Source organism: Struthio camelus, chromosome 12, assembly GCF_040807025.1.
Source record: "Struthio camelus isolate bStrCam1 chromosome 12, bStrCam1.hap1, whole genome shotgun sequence".
Taxonomy (NCBI): domain Eukaryota; kingdom Metazoa; phylum Chordata; class Aves; order Struthioniformes; family Struthionidae; genus Struthio; species Struthio camelus.
The window spans coordinates 1152846-1179065 of NC_090953.1; the positions used below are offsets into that span (position 1 = coordinate 1152846).

The 26220-nt window shown below is 36.6% G+C and overlaps 1 protein-coding gene across 3 annotated transcripts in view; it reads left to right on the plus strand.

The window, feature by feature from the left end:
* The window catches only part of CTDSPL2 (CTD small phosphatase like 2), a 48582-nt gene that overhangs the window by 13745 nt on the left and 8617 nt on the right, over positions 1–26220 (plus strand). For all 3 annotated transcript variants that reach the window (XM_009686375.2, XM_068958056.1, XM_068958055.1), the window contains exons 2-8: positions 8879–9087; positions 13267–13405; positions 15466–15615; positions 16086–16301; positions 17518–17596; positions 17872–17983; positions 18872–18958. In XM_009686375.2, coding sequence (XP_009684670.2) covers positions 8896–9087; positions 13267–13405; positions 15466–15615; positions 16086–16301; positions 17518–17596; positions 17872–17983; positions 18872–18958 — 975 coding nt within the window. In that variant the 5' untranslated portion in view covers positions 8879–8895. The remainder of the gene's footprint in view (positions 1–8878; positions 9088–13266; positions 13406–15465; positions 15616–16085; positions 16302–17517; positions 17597–17871; positions 17984–18871; positions 18959–26220) is intronic.

The following is a 26220-nucleotide window of genomic DNA, read 5'->3' on the forward strand; positions in this document are numbered from 1 at the left end:
AAAGATGTGGGGGAGAAGAAAAGGTGCTTTCGGTGAAACAAGGAAAATTTGGTGGTACCATTTGCATTGCAATTTTGATAGTTATAATTATTAACTGTTGGTTTTATGAAACTTGTGGGGGAGGGAAAGCTGTAGATTTATCCAGATTTCATAACCAGACACCAATATGTGGATAGTAGATACTATATGTTTATCTGTTTGTATAAAACATTGTCTTTTTATTTTGCTCTTACCTATATCAGCTCTGCTGCTAGACTTCTTTGAGTGATAGTCTCCTGTTTAGTAGTTGTCTCTCTAGGAGGTGGTTACAGAAAACCACGCTCCAAGGTTTGAGAAGTGTGACGAGAGTAATATAGCATGTTGCAAACGATGAAGTACATCAGCTGGAATAAAGTGTAATTGCCAGAATCTTCTAGGGAAGGAGTGTTAGTTGGTTAAAGAAAGACCAAGAGTCTTTAGAGGTCGGGGGGGGGGGGGGGGGGGGGTCTCGACATCTTTGAACTAACAGAAGTGAAAAAAGCATTTCCTTGAAGTTTGTAAAGTGCTTTGGGGCCTGCCTGGATGAAAGACTTTATCTGTAAGCCATTTTTCTTGACTTTGTTGTGAGTCCAGACAGGTATATTATTACACTAGGGTTATTGTTTGTCCCATATTTTTCTCTCCCTACCAGGGACAGACTTAACACTTTCTGTCTTTTTTCCATGAGTTTCCCCTGGTGACTCAGGCTTCTTTGTGCAGTATCATAAGATCTAACATTTCTTGAAAGCATCACTCGTACCATGTGAATGAACTTCAACCAGCTCAATGAACGCATCTTTTGGATGGGATGTTACTTAATACTTAAAATATGGGTCACATCACAATAATGAAATGCACTGATGAAATATGACTGGTAGTATTTATTTAAGAGGAATTTGAAGAAAGCATTTGCTTTTGGTTTCCCTTTCTGTGAATCTGCCCACTGTGATCCAGCTTGCATGTCCAGAAGTATTTGAAAGAAATTAACACATTTTCTTAGCAGTGAGGTCTGGATTATCTGCGTTCTCGTTAATGGAACATTGAACCTTCACCATTAGATCACAAGTTCAAATCCAGGCATCAGTAGCCACAGAAAGCTATTAAATTTGGTAGCAGTTCACAGCTTTATGATAATTGATCACATGTCCATACGTTTCTACATTTTAAACAGCATCTTTTACTTGAAATCTCAAAAGAAGAGTAAAGAAGTTTCACTACCTTTGAAAAAATGTTTGGAGAAAAGCTGTGGAAACAAAGCAGGAAAAATGACATGATTGTTAAAATCAGCCATATCCCACAAAATTTTGTCAGAACACTTCATTTTGCAGTGTGAATTTTTCATACTCACTGGTCATCATCTCCATGATTGCAAAAAATAATGTACAGGCGTGGTTACTGCAAGAGAAGGGAGCTTCCTTGGTTTACTTTTCTCCCTTGGAGAGAAGTGTACTGTGGCAGCAGAAAGAAATAGTCTGTCCGCATATGCTGTGTCTACAATAAGAGGCTAGTATAATCTATAGCAGCAGCAGCAGCAGCTCTGTTGTGTAAAAAAATGTTTAAACTCCCAACGCAGCTGACAGAAGTTTCCTCCTTTCCCCTTCTCTTATTATCTCACCTCTTAACAGAAGCTGAAAGCATCTTCTGCCCCACTATGGCAGGTGGCCAGGTAGGCTAGAAAGCTGTCCCTGGCTCTCTAGATGCTGCTTCTATGGTGTTGGGAAGAGCGAGACGTTCTGTGGAATCCAGGGAGGATTTACAGTATGTATCTGATCTGTCTGCATAAGACTTAGGCATTACCCTTTAAGTGCTGCAGAAATTGATGGGATGGAAAAAATTCAAATAAATAAAAAGAAATTGTTCACATAACGTGTTCCTGTCACTCACCAAGTCACCAAGTGACATTCCTGCAGTGTGTTTAGTTGTCTTAATCCTCTAGAGCTCTTCCGGTATTCAGATTTGGAATATATAGCTTTCAGTCATGGCAATCCAGTGTTATTACCAAGTGCCAAATTAATTGTAGAAGTTGTTCAACACTATAATTTTAAATTCTCACGCTAGTTACATCTTCCTATTGTTCATCACTATTGTTCTTTTGCCATCTTAAAGTTTCTCCTGTATCAAAAAACCTTAAACCTTTTAATTTTGCTATACTTTAATTATACCTCATTTTTCCTTTAATAGTTTTGTGGAAGAGTAGATACAACAGTAGTACCGTATATGGTGGGGAAGTAAATCGTCACGCACTGAAAATTGTATGGAGGTGTGTTCTTGTTTAGAAATAGGAATCATTCACTGGAATTTCTTTCCAGTAGGAACGCTGTACCTGTGCCACAGAATAATGACAATCTTTGCAGGGCAGTGAGTTTGACACCTTGGTGTGTAGGAAGTCAGGAAGACAAAATGCAATCCAGCTGTAGCTCCTTCAGCTGCTTCTTAATAGCTCCTTCGTTACTTAATTTTCCCAATGTCACTAATTGTTTAATGAAAATTGCATTTTGCCATCTTTTTCTTTTAAAGAATGAATTTCAACATTTAAGCTCTTTTCTTTCAACTGATCCTTTCCTCATTTTTCTCCCCCCCTTTTATATATATAAATATATACATCAGATATATACACATCAGAGAGAGAGAGATCAGTAGAAGGAATTTGGGAAAGAGGGTTTTTTTTTTTTTTTTTTTTTAGGAGTTTAAGGTATGATATGTAAGTAACGCAGAAATATGGCTTCAATTTTTAAATGTTCAGTATACTTGCTATTAATGCATTCAGGTGGCTTCAGACTCATGTTGTTGTGGTAAGACTTTCGAATCAACCTTTCGGGATATAAAGAAATGGCATTATTGCATAGAGTGAGAATTTTAAGAGCTACAAGATCTTGAAAGCAAATCTGCTGAAAAAAGAATTAAAGTACAGAAGTTTCTTCGAATTGTTTAGTGTAATCCCACATGCAATGAACTATAGAGCTGTTCTGGCTTTGGTCTTAATTTACCTCCTTGGCACAAACATGAGAGCAATGTAAGCCTTAACTGAATGTGGCTAAGCAAGATATTTGGTTATGCAGTAGTTTAGTCAGACTTTTAGATGACTGTCATACTACACTGAAATCTGAATTGTATGTGTGTAAGGAAGAAAATTCATGTACATGTTTAGACTTGATTGTTTTGACTGTGTTAAGTATTACAGTTTTATGCTTGTTTCCGAAAAGAAACACAAGTAGAATTCAAGTGAAAACTGCACACAGCCAAATGTATCAAGCAATAGGAGAGCAAACTTCTGTCACTGAGAGGATTGTAGGTAACTGTTGCTAAGTCCATTAGAGATATTTATAACTTGAGGCTTGATACCCAGGATGTGAAATAAGCCAAAGAACTCTCTGGCAATAGTGTACAGATGAGTTGAATGGTTCCTTGCTGGATAAATACATACGCACCATTGGAAAACATTAAATTAGTTGATGCTTTGTCTATTTTAATTTTTGTTTCCGTTTTAGAAAAGATTAGGTAACTTGTAGAATAGCACATTTTAAGTAATGCTTTCAGTCTGAAATTGGAATTTCACTAGTGTCAGTCTTCTATGTTTTACAGTAATTTTTCTAATTCTTTATGCACACATGTGTTTTTAGCATAGTTTTCTTTAATTTGTACTCACTTAATGGCAGTCTTAGATTTCTCACTAGAATACATTGACTGCTGTTTTGTAAGTCACACTGTAGGATGTCTGCCAGTTCTTCAAAATGTATAAATAATATACTTTAATAAATGTGGTTTACCTCTCTGAATGTATTAAATTCCATTGTGTTTTTATTGTTCATTTACTTAATTCCTAATTCACTATGGTAAATAGTTATCCATTGTCAGTCAAAAACTTGAGTTAATGAGGTGTTACTCTCTTCTTGCCTGTCAGAGTTTTTTGAACTAGGTAAATGAGAATTAACAATCTCATGTTTTGAGTATGTAAGCATGTGCACATGTGTATATTAGGAAGTCCTGAATATTTGAATTCTATGAAATGCACTCTTTCCAGAGAGTTCATAGCACTCTTGACTCAGAAATCAATTTCTATAATTGGATTAACTTGAGACGCTCATTTACCATGGTTTGCGTCCCTAAAAAGCATGGTACAGAAAAGTTTAAGAACAGCTGTGCTCAGGTCAAAAGTTTGGTGTTTAAGTGGTCAAAAGTTAGAGTACCCGCTTCATATGCTGGAGGATGACATTGGTGGATGCCATGAAGATCAGGGAATTCCTGGACTGCAGTTGGTGGGATTGATTGCACTCCGTAGCGCTTGCTGTTGCTCGGTTTCGCGCTCACGTGCATACATGCGCACATGCGTGTACACACACATACTATATACCTGTTTGCTCCGAGACATTAGGGCCACCTTGAATCCTGCACTCTTTTTGTATCACAGTGAGTACTCTGGGAGTGCAGCCACTGGACACTCACAGCTTCACATGGTCCGTCTTTTGGACCTCTGTCCTAAAAGTCTATTCAGCTTTCCGAAATAAATCAGTTCAGCAGCCTGAGTGACAGCTAGCTAGTCCACCTACTGTGGAAACATCTGCACCACAGTATAGATATATATCTGCAGTCTGTTTCTTTACCCTTGTGACCCTCCCACCAAGTGTCAGGATCCGTTGCTACAGAAAAAGGGCTAGAAGGTCCCGTGGGCCAGCCTCTGTTCTGACTTAACCCTGCTGCGCTGGGGACGGCAGCTCGGAAATCCCTTTGGGGGCCATGGCTCAGGCGTGTTCCCAGCCATGGTGCAGCTCACAGCTCCTCACAGCGGAAGTCCATTCTGCAGCAACAGGGAGAACCTCCAAGATCATTTTTCTCAGCGCTAATTATATCTGAATAATTAATTATACTTTCTTGGGTACGTTACTTCGCATTTACTGACATGAATTTCATCTGCCTTTTTGTTGCTTAGTCATTTGTGTGTTATGATCTTCTATGACTTTTCAGTCACTTTTAGTTTTTAATTTTTCACATAGTTCTGAATCATCTCCAGACTTTGCCTCCTCACTATTTGCACATTTTATGAGATAATACGTGACTATATCGAACAGAAAACAGAACAGGTCCTCACGCAGACCTTTGGATGGGCCACTGAACGTCTCTCTTCACCCATTTGTTCTTCCTCTTCGTTTTCTGTCTTAAACACTTTGTTACTCATGAGAGGACCTTTTTTACTTACTTGATAACAATCTAGTTTCTTTAGAAGCCTTCGGTGAAAGACCTTGCCAAGAGCCTGTGGAATTTCAAATAGGGAGTACAACTGATTTTGTTCTTTTACTACTTGAACAACATGTACAGCTAGTGGTATCTTACACTAGGATTTTTCTTGCCTATTCGTGAGGGATGTCTAAGCACTTAACGTCCGTGTAAGTTGTTCTAAAACAATGTTAAGATTACAAAATAGTGCTTAAAAAGTTAGGAATTGCTGAAATGAGGATTGTTTATTCACCCTTAAGTGGTCTTCTCTGAATATATACCTGTCATTAAAAATTATGCCCTGTTGCTTGTGAATACGAGAGCCAATTTAAGTTCCACAGGCAGCATTGGTCCTGGTATTGTTTAACTTTTTACTCGCTTCTGTGTAGCACAGCATTGCCTGTCAGCATGGACTGTCAGCAGAGTTGGGCTCTGTGGAAGTGCAGAGCATCCTACGCTATGAGCTGCGGCAGGAGCGGTGCTGACACCCGGGATAGACCAGGTGCTTGCGCTGGCGCAAGCTGGAAGCAGCAGGCCCAAACCCAGCGGTGCACCTGCTCCGTCGCATGGATGTTCATCAGTTCCCTTTAGAAACCGATTAAACTGGAAGAAAAATCCAGAATTTTTTGCTAATTAGCTCAATGAGCTAACCTGGTCTCAGAGGGGGCAGACAAATTCTGGCATTAGTGTGTGGGAAAGAAAGGAGGAGGGAGCAGGAGCAAACCTCTAGGTTCTCTCATACCTCATACCATACCTTAATTTCGAACAAAATTCAGATTCAGGTACCTTTGACAAGTTTGCTATTTCTTTCTGATTTTCTTCCACTTTCACCACTTCTCGACTTCCCAATGTTTCTGTTTCCTGTTTATCTCTAAACTGCGGCGTGCCTACCGAGGGACCGGTGGGGGTGAGGGTCGCCTCATGGCACTGTTCCCAGGCCTGGCTTCCAGGGCTCCTGGCAGCCAGGAGGAATGATTGCAAACCAAAACCCCTTACACCTGTGTGGGGAAAAAAGAGAGAACATCCAGTCATTCTGGATGGCATCAGGCAGTCTGTTTAGCATGTAGGAGACGTGAAGGAGTGTAGCGTGCTGCAGCTGTTGATATGCATTTGAAACCAGTCGAAGCTGGGATGGCTGAAGTGTTCGTGACTGTTGTCTGCGCTCCCTCTCTGCCCGCTTCGCGGTCCTGGAGATTGTGATCTAACGCGTCTTCTTGGAACGTACAGATTGAGGAATTTTGGAGACTTATAAGTCTCCAAAGTTTGAGGACGCTTTCAGGAACAAATAAAAAGTTAATTCTTCAACAAGTTGATAATATTGCTAATAAAATTCCCATTTCAAAGCATGGACAGAATTCGATGAAGCTTCTCAGAGCTGTAAGAATATTTTTAACACAGAAAAACAATGTTTTTCTCTCACTTCATTCCAATAAATTTCTCTCTATTTAACTTCAAACATTGATACATTTAAACTGTTTGGCTTAGAAGTTTTAATGGCCGTTTTCTGTCTTAGGCTTAATGCCTTGCCAGGGTTGTGAATTAGTTCATCTCCCACATAGAAGAACACTGAGAAACCACAAATATAAAAGTCGTGCTAACCTAAAATACTTCTTTTAACCCATGAGAAGTTGATAAAAACAATGCTTTCCTGACTATTTCTGAAGTAAAAGTAGCTGATATATTTTAAGGTGCCTTTGGGCCATTCAGTCAATTCATGTTTGATAATTTCTTCAATTTTACAGTTAGGTCCTCCTAATTTATTCAGAAGTATAATAGGAGCGTATGTCTATTGTTGTGGATTCTTCCTGCCATAAATCACAAAAATAATATTAAACTGGCAGCACTTTGTGAGAAAGAAAAGTCAAGGTGTAACTTCTGGTAACGTGCGTATTTATTTTACATCTTTGTATTTAAATTGCATCTTTATCTTTTTATTTCTGTAGTGGCAAGGAATAGGGAAGGAAGATTAGATTAAAATATTTGGAGAGTTTTCTTCATTATTTCCATGCACTACTTTTTTTTGACGTTCAGTAGACTCTTCTAAGCTAAATGCAGATTTTATTGTAAATATTAATAAAAAAGCATACTCATACGGACTCTGAATTTTAATACTTCTGTTACTAGGGGGCACAAGATTATAAGGAACCAATTTTTATAAATTTAGGCTATAGTTTTGTTGTCTTTTCTTAAATCTCAAATATCAGTCCACTTTTTAGATTACTTTTTTGATTACTGCGGCCATTTACAAATCTCAACTTGTCTTTTTCCGTTCTGTAATAGTTGTATCGAGTTCTGTTGGAGAATGCTGAACAAGTGTGTATGAAATCTCATGTTAATCAGCAGCTAAAGCAAATATGACATGTAACTAAAATATTTCACTCCTGATCATACCAGTTCAGTACTCTTCCTGTTAAGTCTTCTAAAAGGCATGCTGGTAGTGATGCTATTCTTCATTGGTTGGAACACCTTTTGTTTGAGATTGAGATTTATCTAATGGAGAATATATGCAATTTTGAACAGTGTTTGAACTGCTTCTGAACAATGATATCACAGTATTTCTGTGTCTGTGAATCATACATTTGCCTAATGTTGGCATTTCCTAAACAAGAAGGTAGCTATTGTTACATTACTTATATTTGAAATGTTATGGATGATTTACTCTGTCTATTTAGCAAGAAAATACGTACTAAACAAACTTAAAAAACAGATATCAAGTCCTATCACGTAATAAGCATATGCTTTTCCTTTTTTTTAGAGTCTTATTGTCATGACTTCAACTAGGAAATACTCATTATTCTCTTACCAGTATGTCTGCATTACATCTCAGATGAATTTCTTGCTACTTTCTCCGCTCCTGATGCAGCACATGCATAATTTTAAGCACGGGTAATCCCATTCAGATCAACCCAAGTATGAGCTTCAGTCAATTGAAGAAGGCGTATGCCTCAATCCAGAAAAGCAATTTTATTTATGTGCAAATTTAAGTATACCAGCAGTCCAAGTGAAGGTTGGAGATTAATGGGACGTGTTCTCTGGAATGGCTTTTTACTCTGCTCTTGCATGAGTCTTCCTGTGGTATAATCTTATTCCTAAATGCAGTTGTATTGAAGATCAATCTTAGGTTCCTTTGTTGAAAGGCTATATCCTCGCCCATATTTAATGCATAGTCTTATTTATAATTTCTTATTCTGTGAACACTTGACACCAATTTAGATTTATACTTCATCCGAAATGTGGAGCCTTAAAATGAAGTATTGTGAGGAACAGAGGACTGGAAAGGACTGCCTAGGTCATTGAGTCTTGTCATTTGATGCTGAAGACAGCAGGCACCGTAGCATCCTTTTCATCTTAAAAGCATTTAGATTTTTTGCTCGCACTGCTCCGACTGGAAGGTTATGCAAAAACTTCATTGATCTAATGGTTAAATGTAATCTTGGCCAGCTTATATTTGTTTGTTCTTTTGCCAGTGATGTACCTTAACTTAAATAGCTCTTCTTCTTCATTTAAATTAAGCCATATATATAGATAGATAGATATAAAAGCAGAGTGCAGCAGAACAGTGTCAGTATTATATAATTCTTTGAATTCATGATCTGAAACTTAATAGATTTCTTCAATGACTTAGTATTCTTGTTTTTTCCTTTTATAGCTTTACATGTGATACACATGAAAATGAGGCTGAGAACGCGGAAGGCTTCTCAGCAGTCAAATCAAATTCACACGCAACGTGCTTTGAGGGCAAAGAGGAAACATTCGGAGGTGGAAGAGAGCTTACCTGTTGGCGGAGGAAAACCACAGAAAAATGAAACTGGCTTATTGTCTTCAATCAAGAAGTTTATTAAAGGAAGCACACCCAAGGTACAGCCTCAGTGGGTTTCTTCTTTTATTTTTGTATTGGGTCATATTCAGTTGAATTTGATTTTAAAAAATTAGTTATGCCAGGTAATGGATATTAAAAAAAAAAAAAACCCACAAACCTCCAAGCCCTACTGGAGTCAATTGTAGATATAATTAAGACAATCCAATAAATTCTAGGATTTATTACCAAAGTATTTCTTTGTGAAAATGTTGAACAATAAATTCAGTAGATTTTTAAGTTCTGGTTCAAGGATTCTTTTGAATTTAGGAATTAGCTATACAGGGAACTAAAAAAAAGCAAGTCTGTAAGCATAAATTTGCTGTATATTTTTAGCATTCTTGTGGGAAATTTTGTAGGATTCCAACAGTCAAGAAAGGTCCAAAGTCACATCCTCGACCGCCATGGAGCTGATGTGACTGCTCAGTGCGTTGCTGCAGTGAGTGTTGCCCCCACCTAGTGGATCAAATTTAAACATTGTCAGGGCTAAACCACTAAATCTCTTCTGCCTTGATCCAGACAGAAATCTGCACTATACTAATCTTCACATTTTAAAGCCTACTGAAAGTAAGTTTTGAGGGAGAATTACGTATATTACTTTGATAGGCTGAATGTAACGCTGAATGTAACCTTTCAGTTGCTTCAGAAACTTGTTTTTTTTCTATAAAAATATTCTTAAAAAACGCCTTAACTTAGTCCCAGCAATCCAGATATTGAAGCTGTATGTAACTGTAAATTTGAAAGTATACGTAAGAAGTCATAATTATGTTAAAACATATCTCAGATGAACTATATGGTAAATAACAAATGCAGTTTAAATTCAGAATCATTTTCTGTTGTTTGAACTAAGTGTGGAAAAGAGATTTTTTTAACAAGCTGTAGTCAAAATAATTTTAATTAAAGTAACAGTATATTCTTAAATTGTCAAAAAATATAGTGAGATTTAATCTTTAATAGCACGCATTCGTTCCTATCATAGAAAAATAAAGATACTGACAATGAAGTATTTCAGTAACAGTAAATGGTTCTGACTGCTTACATTTTGTGTTTCATTAAACTGGGACAATTAATCTATTTTACATTCTAGCATCTATATTACAGCACAATAGTGCAACATTTTGGCTGCAAAACCACTGCAACAAAATGCTGAGATCTAAGCAAAACATTTTACGTTGGAATTTTAAGATAAGAGAAATATGTCTGGTTTTTGTTTTGTTTTTCCTCTTTAAGGTTTTGTGAGCTTTCTCTCTTCCTCTGTTCTCTTCCTCTCCCCACGTCTTTGAGTTACGTTTTGTTCTTTTTTTTTTTCTGGACTGGTTTTTTAGTGTAAAATGTCCACATTTTTCTCATATTTCCTTTCATGTCCTCTCCTGTGTCTGTAGCAGGACTTGGAGTGGTTCCAGTGGCATTAACATGGCATGATATCGATACTGCTGGGCTATCTTCCAAAGCGCTAATGACTTAACAAAGTAGTCTTGCGGTTGCCATGGGAACAGCAGAACTCTTAGAGATAGGCTGTGTGTATACCTTACATAGTAGTTCTTTTATGGGTATGTTAAAATCTAAATGAGGAATGAAATTCTATGGATTTATGGCAACAAACGTATTCATAGCAAGATATAACTTTAAAATGCGCCAATTTTGATGACAGTCATCGTGCAGTTAAGAGATATTATAAGGATGGCTTATTGGGAATATTCCTTAAGATAGAAACTAAACGTTGCTTTCGAAATGTGAATGATGGCACGGCTGATCTTGAGTCTTTTGCTAACTCACAGCCCTCATGCAAGTCAACAATAGTATGAACTACAAAGTAGTGTTTAAGAAAATTCCGGAATCAGAGTTACAGAATGACAGATCTGATGTACTAGAAAAACAGATACACATATACATTCAGGAAGTACTATTTCGATTTTTAATTTTAAAAACAGAAATATTGAGAACTTGCTGCTGTAAGTTACTCTAAACTTTTTTGATTTTTGAGTTCTAGCAATATTATAAATTACATTGACTTAGCATGTGTTGTCCTTACTTCTAGCGTCAGTTTAGGCTATTCGTTAATATGGCTATCATTTCCGAAAACAAACTGAAAGCTAACAAAACGTTTATGTCAGTATGACATTGCCATGTTCCTTATGGCACAACTATTAATAAGAATTGGTTATATTGAACTGAATAGATCATATAATTCAAATATATCTAGTTAAACAGATATATTTATTTATTTATATATATAAATATATATATTTGCAATAAAATCTTCAGCGAATAAACCAAGTAGAACAACAGGGTTATGTGTAATTTCATCTTTGAGTTCTGTTAACAAGCCCCTTGAACTCTGATACTGTGTTTTGTGTCTACCGATTTATGTTCATATTACGTAAATGTTTATTATTGCTCCAAGTCTTGTTCGTTGTTTGTTTGTTTATTTTTCTTTTAGTCTGGTCCATTGCTTTTTTCTTGTTTCCTTTTTTGTCAGAGATATTTTTAGAAGTGGCATAGTTTTGGTTTGGTTTTTTGTTTCAGGAAAAGATGTCTGCAGTTTGGTTTGTAGCTTTTTAAATGAATGTAAGGCACTTCGGAGGTGCAAGATTGGCAGTCCTGGAGACTGAAGTCCTTTCTTCACAGAAGTAGTACGACGAGGAGACAGCAGCGTGAGCTCCTTGATAGATCCTCTGGTGGAGCAACACTTCTAGGATGAAAGGGTAGCTCAGGCTCCAGATTTACTGGATTCTTTGTGCTCTGCTGATACTATCAGCCCGATTTCCTGTTCTCATTGTGATTTTTGTAACTATTCTACACCTGTCTCCCGTAAAGCAGAGTGAGAGCATGATTCACTTTATGAAGGCAAATGAATAGCTTTTAAAAGTTAATTTCTCCCATTTTTTTTCCCTGTGTTGAATTTGAACTAATGACATAGAAGATGAAATGCCTTACTGTTCTTTAATCAGTTCAGTGAGCCACCTGTCTTTTCTGATTATGTGGATTTATTGTGTATACAATAATATTCATTGTAAATGACAGGAATTTAACTGATCTCACAAAGATTCTTGGTCAAGAAGATATTGCCAGTAGGACGCTTTGGGGACCACCAGTGTTCACATACATTGTCTTCTGATAACGGATGTCAGTGCATTCCCATGCTTGCTATTACATTTTTTAGCTAGTTTAGTCTTAGTGTGGGTTTTAAATTAATTTTACTAAAGGATCTACATACTTTTTTCTGGAGCAAGCAAACTGATTTTCCCTTTTCTTTTTAAAGATTTGAAAACTACTGCTCCAGAAAGGTACTATGGTAATTCTAAAATTGAAATTTTAATTAACTTGAGTGTGCTCTGTGGCCTTGTTATTATTTTGATATTTGATTCCATTTATTTTGCATTGTCTCACACTTTACATTTCAATGTACTCCCAAAGGTCATGCTTTAGATTTTAGATTGCTATTTTATTAAGATGTAGTAGGTGCTTTGGGGAAAAAGGGGAAGAAATCTGTCTTCAACATGTGTGCCTACACATACACTCATGCACAAAAAACCTGCAAAAATATCTGGTTCTACAAGAGCTAAAACATTCATGTAAGTGCCACAGAGGAGAACAGTCATGTACTTAAAGGTAAGAAGAATCACTGGGTTATAACCCTTGCTTTTAACATTTTTAACTGCTGAATTTTGTCAGGTAGTATCTGATGGGGATTAAATATTAGTGAATTTTATATTTATATACAATTTAGCAAGCTACTTTACATAGGGAGATTCATGGAGGATTTTATATTGGATATTATTATGCAGTTTACTTCCAGTGTATTTTAACAGGCAGAGAAATCTCAAATTTCAGATAATTTTAGTTGTTGTGTTTCTGTGTTTCTCTAGTTTCACAGTACTTATATCTTTATAAATTGGTGATCCAGTAAAATAGTATTTAAAGACAGTTTTTCTACCAGAAAACTTCCAAGTACAGCGTTGTTTTCCAGTACTCTGCTATTTACCCTGAGTTTTGTCAATTTTAATGAACTTAAAATTCCAGCTGGCCAGATACAGGTTGCATATTCTTCGTCTGGAAGTGGAACAATAAACGGATCTCTTATGGCGCTCTCCCTAAGAGCTAACCTTTTCTGGTAGTATTCAGTGGAGAAAAGAGGCACTTTTCAGTATGTTTCTTTTTCCCCCCTTTTCTGTTTTAAGGAAGAAAGAGAAAATCCTGCAAAAAGAAGTAGAATTGAACGGGATATAGATAACAACTTGATTACATCCACACCTCAAACAGGAGAAAAGCCTAATAAACAGATCTCTCGAGTAAGACGGAAAAGTCAAGTGAATGGAGGTCTGTAAATATTCTAATCATATGTTATTACAGTTGAATGATGATTCAGTACTTAACAGATGTTTACTAATATAGGATATTTTTTTCAGTGGTGGAGGATTATTAAGAGTTTGTGATTGACTTCAGTGAGAGCATGGCTGAGCTAATAGTAGCAAAATAAGATCTTCAGGACTGAATAGAAGCTACCGTGGACGTGTCGGAGAAATAATGTTTTATCTTTGTACGAACAATTTGGGTATGGGACAATAACGAGCTATTTTTGAACTAATTTAACTATTTTATTTTTTATTCCAGTAAGCCAGTGATAATTGTTACTTGATTTAGCTCATTTTCCATTTTCTTACAAACAAGTGAGATATTTTCTTTCCAACATATGACCTCTGTGTAAGTAACCAGGTATCCTTAGATGTTAAAAGCACTTCTCAAAGACATAGACCGCTTTCCATCATAGGATCATAGAAAAATTTAGATTGGAGTGGACCTCTAGAAGTCATCCAGCTACCTCATTGTGAAAATTATTTTCTGACTATCTAATCATGACACCCCCAGATATTTTAAGTATTAGCTGAAATGTTTAATGAAATTAATAGTGTAAACAATGGTTCTAAACCTAACTTAGAAAAACTTTGTTTAGACTTTTTACCTGAGAAAATGAGACTTATGTGATTGCACTGTCATTCCTTCATTCTCTGTTCCCCATTAGCTTTGAAATCCATTGGCTAGCTTCTACCAAGTTAGTCAGTGAGGCAGAGGTCTCAGAGATTTTATGTTCCAATAAGGTTTGTAAAATTGGTAGCTAACAGAGGATAGAAGTCCAGATTAGTGCCTTCAGTGATGGAGAGATTACAGCGTGAGGGAGTTAGGCGTTTGGCTGTTGTCAGATGGTTACCTGTGCTAAGGATGTCCATGTCACATGACTTTAGGGGAATCCTCTTTTCCAGTATGGGCTACTGTTTGTTAAGACTTTTTGCCACCTGGAGAGAGAATAGGTATTCACTCACTTGTAGTGGGATGCATGCAAACAGCGCTCGGAGAAGAGAGGCTATTCACTTAGTCAGAGTTCTTTGGCGCTTTCCATAAGCGCCAGCATAACAGAGGTATGCACATAGAGCACGCTCAACCCGTTTTATTGTTACAGCGATATGAAGTTCTTAGTTAAGATATTCAGGATTAGTGAAGGCACAGAGTTGCAGCTGGCACACCCCATGTTTTGTATAAATGTACTTGTGCAGCTTCATCAGGCTCAGCTGACAAAAAGGTTCTCAGCTCACGTGCACAAAATACATTTGCTTACTTCCATATGGACAGACATCTCAAAGACTTGTTACTGTATAGTTAATAACTTCTCTTTCATTCCAGCCTCGGAACTGTGTCTTGGATTTCACCCATGAGATAGCAGTTTTAGATCTAGGATGTACATTAGAGTATGTGCACATTCATAGAAAACCTTACTTGTTATATGTTCTGTTACTGTAATGTGAAGATTTATTTAATTTCATGTCTTTTATCTGTGATAACAAACTAATTATTTTACTTCAGATTTATATGTGTGTCTGTGTGTGTACATTTTTTTTTTTTTAATATATGCAGAATAATAAGCTATGGACTTGATCTTGGAAGTCTAGAGGTTCATCCATTGGAGTTTCATTGACACTTTCCTTGTTTCCATCTACTGGAGTCCCGCTGACACTGACATCTGTTTGTTGTGAAGGGTGCATAGCATCTGAAAGTCTATCTTCCATCATCAAGCCCATTTAAAGGATTTAAACTGATTATTAAACTTTTATTTGTTGAAGTATAGCTTCCTTTTTATAACAACTATTGCTTGTTAATTAAAAAGATTGCTTAAAATAGTGTTGAAAATTAGCATTTTGTTTTTATGTTGATACTGAATTTCTAGTTCTTTTTTTTTAATGAAATACTCGGGTTAATTGATCTGCCTATCAAGGAGAATTATGAGCAACAGTGATCTTTCCTGTAATGAAAATGATAATGAAAGAGAGGGCGTAACTCTGAAAAAGAGAAGCATGCTACTACACTTCATAATTTTTCTTTTACAGAAGCTGGAAGTTATGAAATGACAAACCAACATGTAAAGCAAAATGGGAAATTAGAAGATAATCCAGCTACTGGCAGTCCCCCACGAACTACATTACTGGGCACCATATTTTCTCCTGTCTTCAATTTTTTCTCACCAGCAAATAAAAATGGTAAGTATAACTTTAAAAGCCAATAATGTTAAAGCTAGGATCTTTTTTTTTTTCTTTTTTTTTAAATTTTATTTTAGATAAAAGCTGTTTTGAGGTGGCAGTGCTCTTTTCCTTCTGATTTACAGACCAAGAGTTACTGCTGTCAGAAAAAAGGCCTCCTTCCTAATTCAACAAGGGTTGCTCATTAATAAAAGAAGCAATATGTTTATATTCATTGGGACATTTCTTTCCTAGATACAAGTATCCAGCACTGCACCTTTTATTAAAAAAAAAATAAAAATTGGTACAAAGTTATTTCACCCAGACACATTTGTCATAGCCTTCATTTTGTTTTTGTAACTTGAATCAAATAAAGCCATCTTCAGTTATTCTGAAACATATTTTCTTTGTGTTTAATAATGATTATAGTACACTGAAAGGTAACTCTCCGTAAAGATAATGACCGTGAGTGTACTGAAATCTTAATTCAGGAACATCAGGATCAGATTCTCCAGGGCAAGCTGTTGAAGCTGAAGAAATAGTCAAACAGCTTGATATGGAACAGGTAGATGAGATTACTACAAGTACTGCAACATCAACCAATGGAACAGCTTATACTAGCCAAGCAGTGCAGGTCAGATCTACTGTCAACAATGGTTTAGAAGAAGTGGAGGAAACAAATGATCGTGATCTGCCACCACTTACAGGTAAGAAATGCGTGTTTTCCTTCAGTTCAAATCTTGAAGCTGTATGTAATTTGGGCTCTTAGGGAAATCCTACTGCCAGCATGTTGTATAAACAAATATTTCATGTTTGCTTAGACATGCCAAAAAGCATTAATACTGATTTCAGTGTTTAATAGACAAACCTCTTTGTATAAAAGACAGTTTTTGCAGGCAGGTCTCATCCATTTCTAGTGTAACTGCGTTGATGTCTGTAAAATGTTTTCAAATTAAAACAGTGATTCCAGGAGTAGGGTATTTTTATTAAGTCACTTTCCTCTACTTACATTAGGAATACAGGCCTAGGATTTGCTCACCACAGAAGAAAAATTTGCAGCATTTTGGTTTCTTATAATAAAACAGCATGGTGAAGTCAATAAGAAATAAAGATCTTGCATTAATTTTCCACAATTTTCTTCAGAAGACTCACCATACTTCCTTTTGTCCAAAAAATTGTATCCATAAAATTCAGCCTCATCTCTTTATGGAAGGCCATCATCAAATTCTTAACAGTTACTCAGACCCTCAAAATTTTGATATTTAAGAATTTAGGTTTATGAGGCCTCCTATTAAGGGAGTAAATTTTACCCCCAAGTAAGGTGGCTGATGTGTGGTCCTCAGGTCCAATACAGACCTTCTAATCAGCTCAGCCAGTCTATAGCTGATTCCCTGGGGCCTTTTCACAGAAGGGCTCCTCAGACATAAGGTGGGAGTGAGCTGCAGACTGAATGAATCGTGCTTTTTCTTAGAGCTAACTTCCAGCTTCCCACTTCCCATTTTCCCCATGACCCTCTTCCATCATACAGCCAACAGGTGTTCCTCCTGTGGCAAAAAAAACCCAGCAGATGATGAAATCAGCTGGTGATGTGCCTGGAGCGTGCATCCAGGTCGTTCACATCATCAGAGGTTGTGTGGCTGCCTTGCTATGTAATAGGGGTGCTTTCACTTTGGCCAGAGCATGAAGTAACGTAGGATGATGTGACATCAAGCTGTCAGGTAGCTTCGTGAGAAGTTATGTAGTCCATCTCAGCTGAAACATGGGACATTGCCAGAGCAGGGCTGAAGGGGGAATTTTTCATTATTATTTGAAACACTCCTGTATCAAGTGCAAATTTTCACTTTCAAAAACTGCACTAATAAGACTAGCTCTTGTGGTTTTTTGTTTTATTTTTTTGTTTTGGTCATTTTCATTGAATTTTAGCACCAGTATCTCCAGACAGTGGCTACTCATCAGCTCATGCAGAAGCCACCTATGAAGAAGACTGGGAAGTCTTTGATCCGTAAGTGCTAATGTTGGTACTGAAAATATTAAATTGATCGTTTGGGATACTGGTTTAAGTAATCTTTATTTGAGTTGGTACATTTTTCTTATACCATGTTAATGAATTCTGAAAGTTCCTAAAAAATAAGTGTATATGTATATTGTAGTGTTTCCTTCTTCAATTTAAATTATTCATTTCTTGTGCTGCCTTAAATATTTAAAAAACTTAGTTGGGTTATAACATCACCAATTAATGTGCACGCATTTCTACAACTAAATCTATATTCTTTTCAGATATTATTTCATCAAACATGTTCCACCACTAACAGAAGAACAGCTTAACAGGAAGCCAGCTCTTCCACTGAAAACAAGAAGCACACCAGAATTCTCATTAGTTCTAGACTTGGTAAATATGTTTATAAACACATATCAGAAGGAGGGGGTGAGCTAAGTAGCACTAAATTTATTTTGTTTGTTGCTGAAATTAGTAACATTGGCTTTAAACAGAAGGACTTTTTCGAATGTTACAATTTCCATAATGTTTTTTGTTAAAGATACTCTATGTAAAAATATATTTAATAGTGGAAAGAATAGAATGCTTGCTGTATTTGTTAAATATTTCACATCTTGCTTCAAAAAAAAGCATTAAAATTTTCATCATCTTGAAAAAGGTGTTACCTGTGCCCATAAAGCTTTCTTAAAACTGTTGTGGAAAAAAAATGAGGTATAATAAACACGGAAATTCAGCTTCACATGGACTTGTGTCAAAATTGACAAAGAATGAATCTTTTACTTCTTAGAACATTCTTATTCTCAGAGGGGGCACAAATAAATCCACTTTCTTAAAGATTCTTAGAAAATTTGTTTGTCTTCAGAATCATTTCTTTTATGTCTCTGTTTTGAAAGTTGCTTCAGACATTGCTAATGATGTCAGGAACATTGCTTTATCATGAGCAATATAAATTGGAATGTCCTCTAGCGGTCATATGAATGGATAGATGGATGTAGATATGAACGCAATGACAGGCTGGCCTACAAAATTAAAATAACTTCTTGTAATTTTGCCACTAGCACACGATCCTGAGTGAAATTCTTCAAAAACTGCTAGAATTAAATGTATAACTCTTTCTTAGAACTCTTCTGCAAGTCTTGACAGTGGTTGCACAAAACTAAATTTTACAGGCTAAATAAATTTACCCTAAAAAGAACATAAAATGCAAACATCTACTTCTGTTTTCAACATTCTTTTCACAATTTTTTCTTACTTAATATTATCTTTTAAATTTTTTAATAGGATGAAACATTAGTGCACTGTAGTCTAAATGAATTAGAAGATGCTGCACTCACTTTTCCAGTCCTTTTTCAAGATGTAATTTACCAGGTAATTGGCATGCGTAGAAAAATATATACCTTTTTGTTTTAACATGTGAATTCTTGCTGTGAATATATATCGTCTTGTCTAAAGAGAGATAAATGCTGTCTGGCATTTTAACAACTGTCTGGGTTATAAACTGCAGGTGTCAAATTCTGCAAGGTGGATTATTCCGTATTAGAAATACGATAGAGCACTTTTTATTGCAACAATGTGGTAATGTTGGTCACTAATTCAAATTGTAAACGTTCATTGCTAAGAAAGTGTAAATGATCTTTGTAGCAGCAATCTTCAGCAGCAGCCTTTCTCCTTACCAGCAGGTGGAGGCAGGAACACTGAAAGTTGTCTAGTGTCATTTCCTAGGTACAGCTTCTCATGGACTGTTAACTCTCTTCCCTGCATGGGGAACAACAGTCCACACTGGTTGATCATTTCTTTCTATAAAGAAGACCTCTTCAGAGCCTGACATTAACTAGCTTCTGTCTAGAGTGTTTAGTCTTGCTGTACCCTTTGCCAGTGACAGTTCTACCTCCTTACTCCCAGAGTCTGCTTGGTGATTAGAGTGATTTCTGATTGTCTTGTGGAAGACTGCTAGACTGTTAGTTTTTTGTTCTGCATCAGGAGGTATTCTTAGATATATGTGTTTTACATTGACATACCATAGAGGAACAAGCATGGGAAGGAGGAACTCTCTTCCAGCAACTGCCAAAGATGCTGCACTGACCCAGGCTGTTGTTCTCAGGTCCTTTTGTGTGATGTACCTGGGAGTAGCAACAGCTTCCCCACCATGTAGTTCGCACGATATTGGACCCCACTGTAGTATCTTTGGAGAATGAGCCAGTCATCAGGCACCTTAAAAGGACACTTGTCCAGGTATTTTTCCTGATTTTAAAAATGTTTTTCTTCACTGTTGCATATAAAAACCCTTGGAATTTGAAAAGCTGAAATAATTTTTTAAACATGGGTTTCTTATCTCTTATTTGGTGACGGCCATGCTCAGTTTCCTTCAGGCTGAAATTGGAAGGAGCCTTAGAAATAATTCTCTGGAGGTTCTTGTCCCTGCTAACAGAATCAGGAAGACTAAAGCTTCTTTTTTTTTCCCTTCCTTCTCTTAAGAGAGCTCAGTATGATTTGAGTGTTTTCTGTCTATAACTGTGGTCCTTTTAGTGACGTGTGTTTAAATGAGAGTAGCTGAGATCTAACCCGGATTTTGCCTTCAGGAAGTTGACGTCAATGTAAAGAGCGACTTAGATTTCTAAATCTTTATTTAACAGCATTGTACATAAGCCTGTATAGCTTTTGATACAGTAAAGCAATTATTCAAGTCCTAGATAAGTTTTGTCTTAGCTCTCTAGTCTAGAATTGCCAAGGAACAATAACTTCTTGCAGGCTTGAGAAAGTTGCTCACTGTCTGTGAGCACACTGTCCTGATCACTGTATTCCGTTTAGACTTTACAACTTAAAAAACTTCCACCTCTTACTAGGTCACAGGTAATAAGCAAGACACTTAAATATTTTAAGGATACAATTAAATTCAGGTTCCACTAGGGTATAATAGACAAGAAGATAAGTAATCTTCCTATGATAAAAGTTGAGCAGAAGTTTGTTGATATTACATACCCTTTTTAGTGTTCTTAGTCAATGATTAGCTATTTTTCACCTTTTGAAATGTGTTTTTTTTGCCTATCAATTTGACCATCCCCTCTGGTATAGTTCTATATTAATTTCACATCTCCATATTTCATTTTGAAAGTCATTTCAGCTGGCAATGGGAAGCAGACACTAAGCTGTCTGAGCAAAGTAGAAGTCAGCAAGTTACTATATATAAACGATTGCATAATACAACCCACTGAAAACAATACCTGATGTGAAAGATAACGTTTCTGAAGATGTTTTCCATTAGTATGAAAATATCTAACACTTTCATGTAGATTTTCCAGAAATACTATAAAAATAATTATCTGTTATCTTTTTTAAGAAAGAGCAAGACCTAGCTCAGTGCTCATTTTCCTAGTGAATGTCATATTTTTCTCACATTAAATCTGACTAATAATACAAAAGCAAACCTGAGTTCACAGCATTTCAGTTTTTCCACCCATCTGAAGATATCAAACCAGTGTTCTTACTGTTAATAGTGTGATGATAAACTTGGCACTTACTCGAAAAGATACACTAGAACTGGCCATAATAGGATACTGCAACAATAAGAATCAGATTGACTTAGTGTCTAAAAGGTCTAATATAAAATATACCTGAATTCCATTGCCCTGTGAGCCAGGTAACAAGTTTTCAAGTCCAGGAATTCAGCTCTGTTGCTGTTTGTTTCAGTGACTGTAAGTGAAGATCTGTTCTTAAGAAAGGTTTCTAAAAATAGGATTTGTTTGTTTTTAAGTTAATTCACGCAACTTATCATGAGTTGTACAGAAGAGAAGAACTATTTAATATATGAGCGTCGAGCCGTGTTCTGGAAACTTAGAAGTTACAATGCAATTCCAGCACTAACATATAGTTTTCAACCTTTGGATAAGTCACTCAGAGCATACTATCCTGGTTTCTGTAAATTGGGTACAATTGTCCTTACCTACATCGGACTTTTGAGAAGATTAGTTTGTGTGTGTTTCCTTCATTGAGAAGTCTCCAAATTATGCCAGCTGTTAAATTCTGCGCTTAGTAAAAATACAGTCTTTGCAAAGTTGAAGTTTTCTTAGCTAGAGTATATCTGTTAAATGCTATCTTGCATCTGCCTGGAAAGCAGGAATACATGTTGAAATCTTCAGCTGCAGACTTTAGATTTTATACTGTTTGTACTATTTTAATGCTTTACATTGAGATGTTTATCTTATTACAAAATTTATCTTTTTACTTGGTTAAGAGGTTTTCATCATATTTTGTTTCTGTTGCTGTGGAGGCATCAAGTGCCAGATGTGAGATCATCTCACCCCCTATTCTGTTCAAAGGATAGCTTCCATGTGCAAGCAGACTTTAGTCAAAATGCAGATATTTTCACTCAGTTCTTGAGTTAAAATATGTCCTTACTGATCTATCACAGAATAATTCACTTTGGTCTTTGTGATCCTTGAAAGGTGCTCTAGAACTACATAGGTGAGCTGTAGGTTGCCGAATGTAGCATTACATCTGTTCCATCCCATTGTAGCCAAAGATTGCTTAGATGCTTTATTTTGTTCCTGCAATGGAATGAGGCTTGTGAATTCTGGCTCTCCTTTCTAATGGAACCCCATTCTGTGTGTTTCTCTGACATAGCAGCAGAGCCACCATCTTGGATCTGTAAAGCTGTCAAGCTTTAGTGTATCTTGGGCAGCACGCACAAGGAAAGCTGGTCTTAATTTGGGAAGAATTACTTTTAGTTCAGTAGAACCACCCCTTGAAGAGCCGGAGTTGGCTAAGGTTCAGGTACCTCGGTGTGGTTATAAGACGGTTTTAAGACGGTCTTCATCTCGAGCCGCTTACCGCAGGGTCCAGTTGGAAATGAGTCTGGCTTGTTTAGCTGGCCAGTCCAGCCTGCTGCCAGTCCTGGAGCAGCCCCACGCATTCTCAGGACCCAGCTCCGTGCATCATACTTGTCCCGTGCAGCCTGAACTAAGGCTGTCTGCACACCCAGCTGCCCTTGCAGCAGACCATGGACAAGGCTTTTCCAGGTAAGACTAGGAGCAGTCAGGTTAGCTTGATACTGCATGCCCCAAGGTTGGATGGGGTGCGTGGAGGCAGCTGGGCCAGACAGAAGGCCTGGCCACGCTGCAGTAAGGGTTTATTTTGGAAGCGCAGTGGATAAGTGTAGCTTCCTGTTGGCAAGATAACTCACTTGTCTCTGGTTTTCCCCTTATAAAATGCAAGTAAAATCATCAGGTATACAGGTATATTACTTGTAATTTCATAGATTTTTGCATTAAGTGGAATACATGTCTTTTGTATTTTTTTTTTTAATGCATGAAAGGCATAACACTTCCTTCCAAGAATTAAAGTCCTAAGTTTTTTTAAACATGAAATATATTTTGGGAACTTGCATGTAAATATATCAGAAGTGAAAATTAATTGCAAAATGTTTCTTTTATTTTTGTCCATGACAGTTTTTTTTCCCCCAACACAGACCTCAGATTTCTTGTATAGTAAGAAATGGGCCTGTTTTGAGTATAGGTTTTGTTAGGACTAATGGCTTAACACTTTTTAATAAGCTAGAAGTTTCTCATTTAGCAGATACTGAAAGATTATATTATAATGTAAAGAATATCACGTAAAGCTGCTCCCTTTCAAAACCACTGCTCTCAGAGAGACTGGTGTTGCTGTCTGCCTTATGCCAGTGAAAAGCACCAGCTTTCCTCAGGGCATTCTGAGTGGCAACAGTTGGGCGTTATGACAGATTTGAATGGCAATTTAGATTTTGAACATTTAGATTTTGTTGCTATTGAAATAATGGGATATGGTGATCATTTTGAAGCAAAGATATGAGGAGGCTTTTCTTATGTATTTATGGGAGCTTGTATGAAGTAGGTGATGTCATATATCTCTGTGGACAAATAAGCTTTTAGTTGTTAAAAATGATGAAAATTATTGTTAGACTTCTGTATGTGCATTTTCAAAGTTACCTTTCACGTTAGATCTGCTCAACAGAGCAGGAGCGGGAAGTGACGGGGAATTAGAATTTGTGTATGCAGTAGAATGAGGAATGAGGGAAGAGAGATTTGCCAGAGTTATGCTGAATTTTGGACTTGAGAAGGAAAGGGAGAAACTTGGAATGTTAGCACAACAATTAAGAAGAAAAAGGGAAAATATGGGGAAGATGCAAAAGGAAAGGGAAGATGAAGGAGAGAGGGAAAAGGGGATGTCTTTTGCTCTAGTTTGCTCTACTTTGGTTACCCAAAGTCTGTATCAACTCGTCTTAGGTGGCTCTAATGTTGTGGTTGGTTGCCTTATGTTGTGCCAGAGTCTCACAAAACAGTAAAAACAGATCAGTGAATCTGCCATTGATGATGTTCTTTAAATTATACGTGTGTGTGTGTGGGTGGGTGTATACATACATACATACATACATGTATCTGTATATAGATATATACACACAATAAATACATATTCTAAAATATGCAGAAATACATATTCTAAAAAGAAATTATTTTCCCTGGATTTCTTGTTTGCTTTCACATGTTAACTTTTCAAAGAAAGAAAATAATTTGACAACTTTATATAAAGATAGATACACACTTATAAGTCCATGTCAGTAATCTAAAATAGAACACGTTACAAAGATAATGCAATTATCTACAAACTAAGATTCAGGGAAACAAAACAGAAAAGGCCTGTATGCTTGAGGAACCCAAACTTCCTTCTGTTGAGGAAGCCATAACTATTCTCTGATTTAGTCAAATGGGTTTTAAAATTCTTTACACTAGCCATTATGATCTATATGATTCAATCCAGATGTAAAAAGAGCAGTAAATTATGTAGCAAATGTTTTCCTATATATTAGCGACACTTGAAATATTGACAGACAGTTTAGCTTACTGCTTTGGTTGCCAGGAGAGTTTGTAGAGGAGATATTAAGGAGGAGACTGTTTCTCAAATGACATCTGTGTTTCTTCCATCACAGAACAGGCATGTTAATTTGAAATTGAGCTCCTGAAGAAGCCTTAGAACCAAACATCATCCTCCTTATCCATTATTACTTCCAATTATTATCTCATATGCAGTGAAAATTTTGATATCCTTTCTGTGACCGACCTTTGACTCTTGAAGAACAAGATTTAGGTCCCAATAAAGTAAATATTCACTCAGGAAAAACACATGAACAGAATAATCCCTTTGGCATCTGCAAATAAAAACTTTTCATCATTTGTACTTCCAAGTTTCTGGCACTCACTTTCTGCAGTGAAATACCACTTTAACTCTGGGAGAAATGAGTGGAAACAATATTGATCACAAAGATCACTGATATCTACTTGGAAGAATTTGTGTTGATATTATCTTTTGTGATTTTCTTCAAAGGAAAGCTACAAAAATATGTAAAAAGTTGTTACCTTCCCTTAAAACTCTAGGTTTCAACTAGAGAATGTTGGCTGTATTATATGCTGAACAATATACAGAAAAGACATTCAAAATGAACAGTTTGCACTGAATTTGCAGTCACAGACAACCTGAATGTTACTTAGCATCTAGGCAGCTGGAGGCTCTGAGTTAATTCATTACGTTTGTTATTGTGGTAAGATAAATACTTCATCTAGTCCTTGAAGAAAAATTCACTACCTTATGGCCAAATGATGTCATTTTCACAAAGGTTTTACTGCCGTCAGGAGACATACGGTGTGAAGACACAATTGTCAACTCTGTATTTAGAAAGTTGGCTTTTCGGTAGTATCTTGGCTAAATGCAGCCCAGCAACCTATCAAGCACAGCCTGTGGTCTCTCCAAACCATTCTTGATGGCCAAGCTGAGGGATAAGTCTTTACTGCCTCACACTGTGGGTTTGCCAGAATGAGAAGGGAAGTAGACATTGTTTGCGTAGTCAGTGACTATCTCTTCCTATGCTAGAAATAATGGCCTTGTTACCAGTTGTGATAAGATTATATGCTTTTGATTATTCTTCTTAGTCTAGAAAAACTGCAAATGTAAATGTTACTGTGGTAACTGGGCGCTCTATAAACTTAAGTCAGAACTTTAGACGCTTTAAAAAGGAACAAATAAAAGCCTTACTACATTTTAAGCTAAATAGTGAGATTTTCTCTGTGTGCGCTTCCATTAAAGGACTAAGATTTATTGCAGTGTGCTGACAATGTGAAACTTTGTATTCACTTAAATTATTCCCCTTTCCTTTCCTGTGGATGGTTTTGGTTGTGTCTACATATAAATCTGATACAACTCAGTTAAAGTTAAAGTACATATCCTTTCTGGGAACTTACTTTGACCTAAAGGTAAATTGCTTCAGTTTAATTTATATCTGAAATTAACTTGGTTTAAATTAAAGTAATTAAAGGTCAACATACTCCCTCTTCTTTCTGGATATCTTAACGATGCTTTTCTCAAAAGCATTTAATTCTATATGTGTGCAAACCCTGAAATAAAAAGAAAGGTAAGCAGAGAATAAGGTTTCATTTTCACCCCTTACCATACGTTGTCAGTGTTGGTTAAGGTCAAGTCCAAATGTGTGCCAAAGACCACCGAAGGCCATCATTCAAGGTAGTATACGTTCAGGTACACGTCCATAATTCCCCAGGGCCTGAAGTGGATAAATCGGAGCATGCTTGTCAAAGCTAGCACAGGCCCGA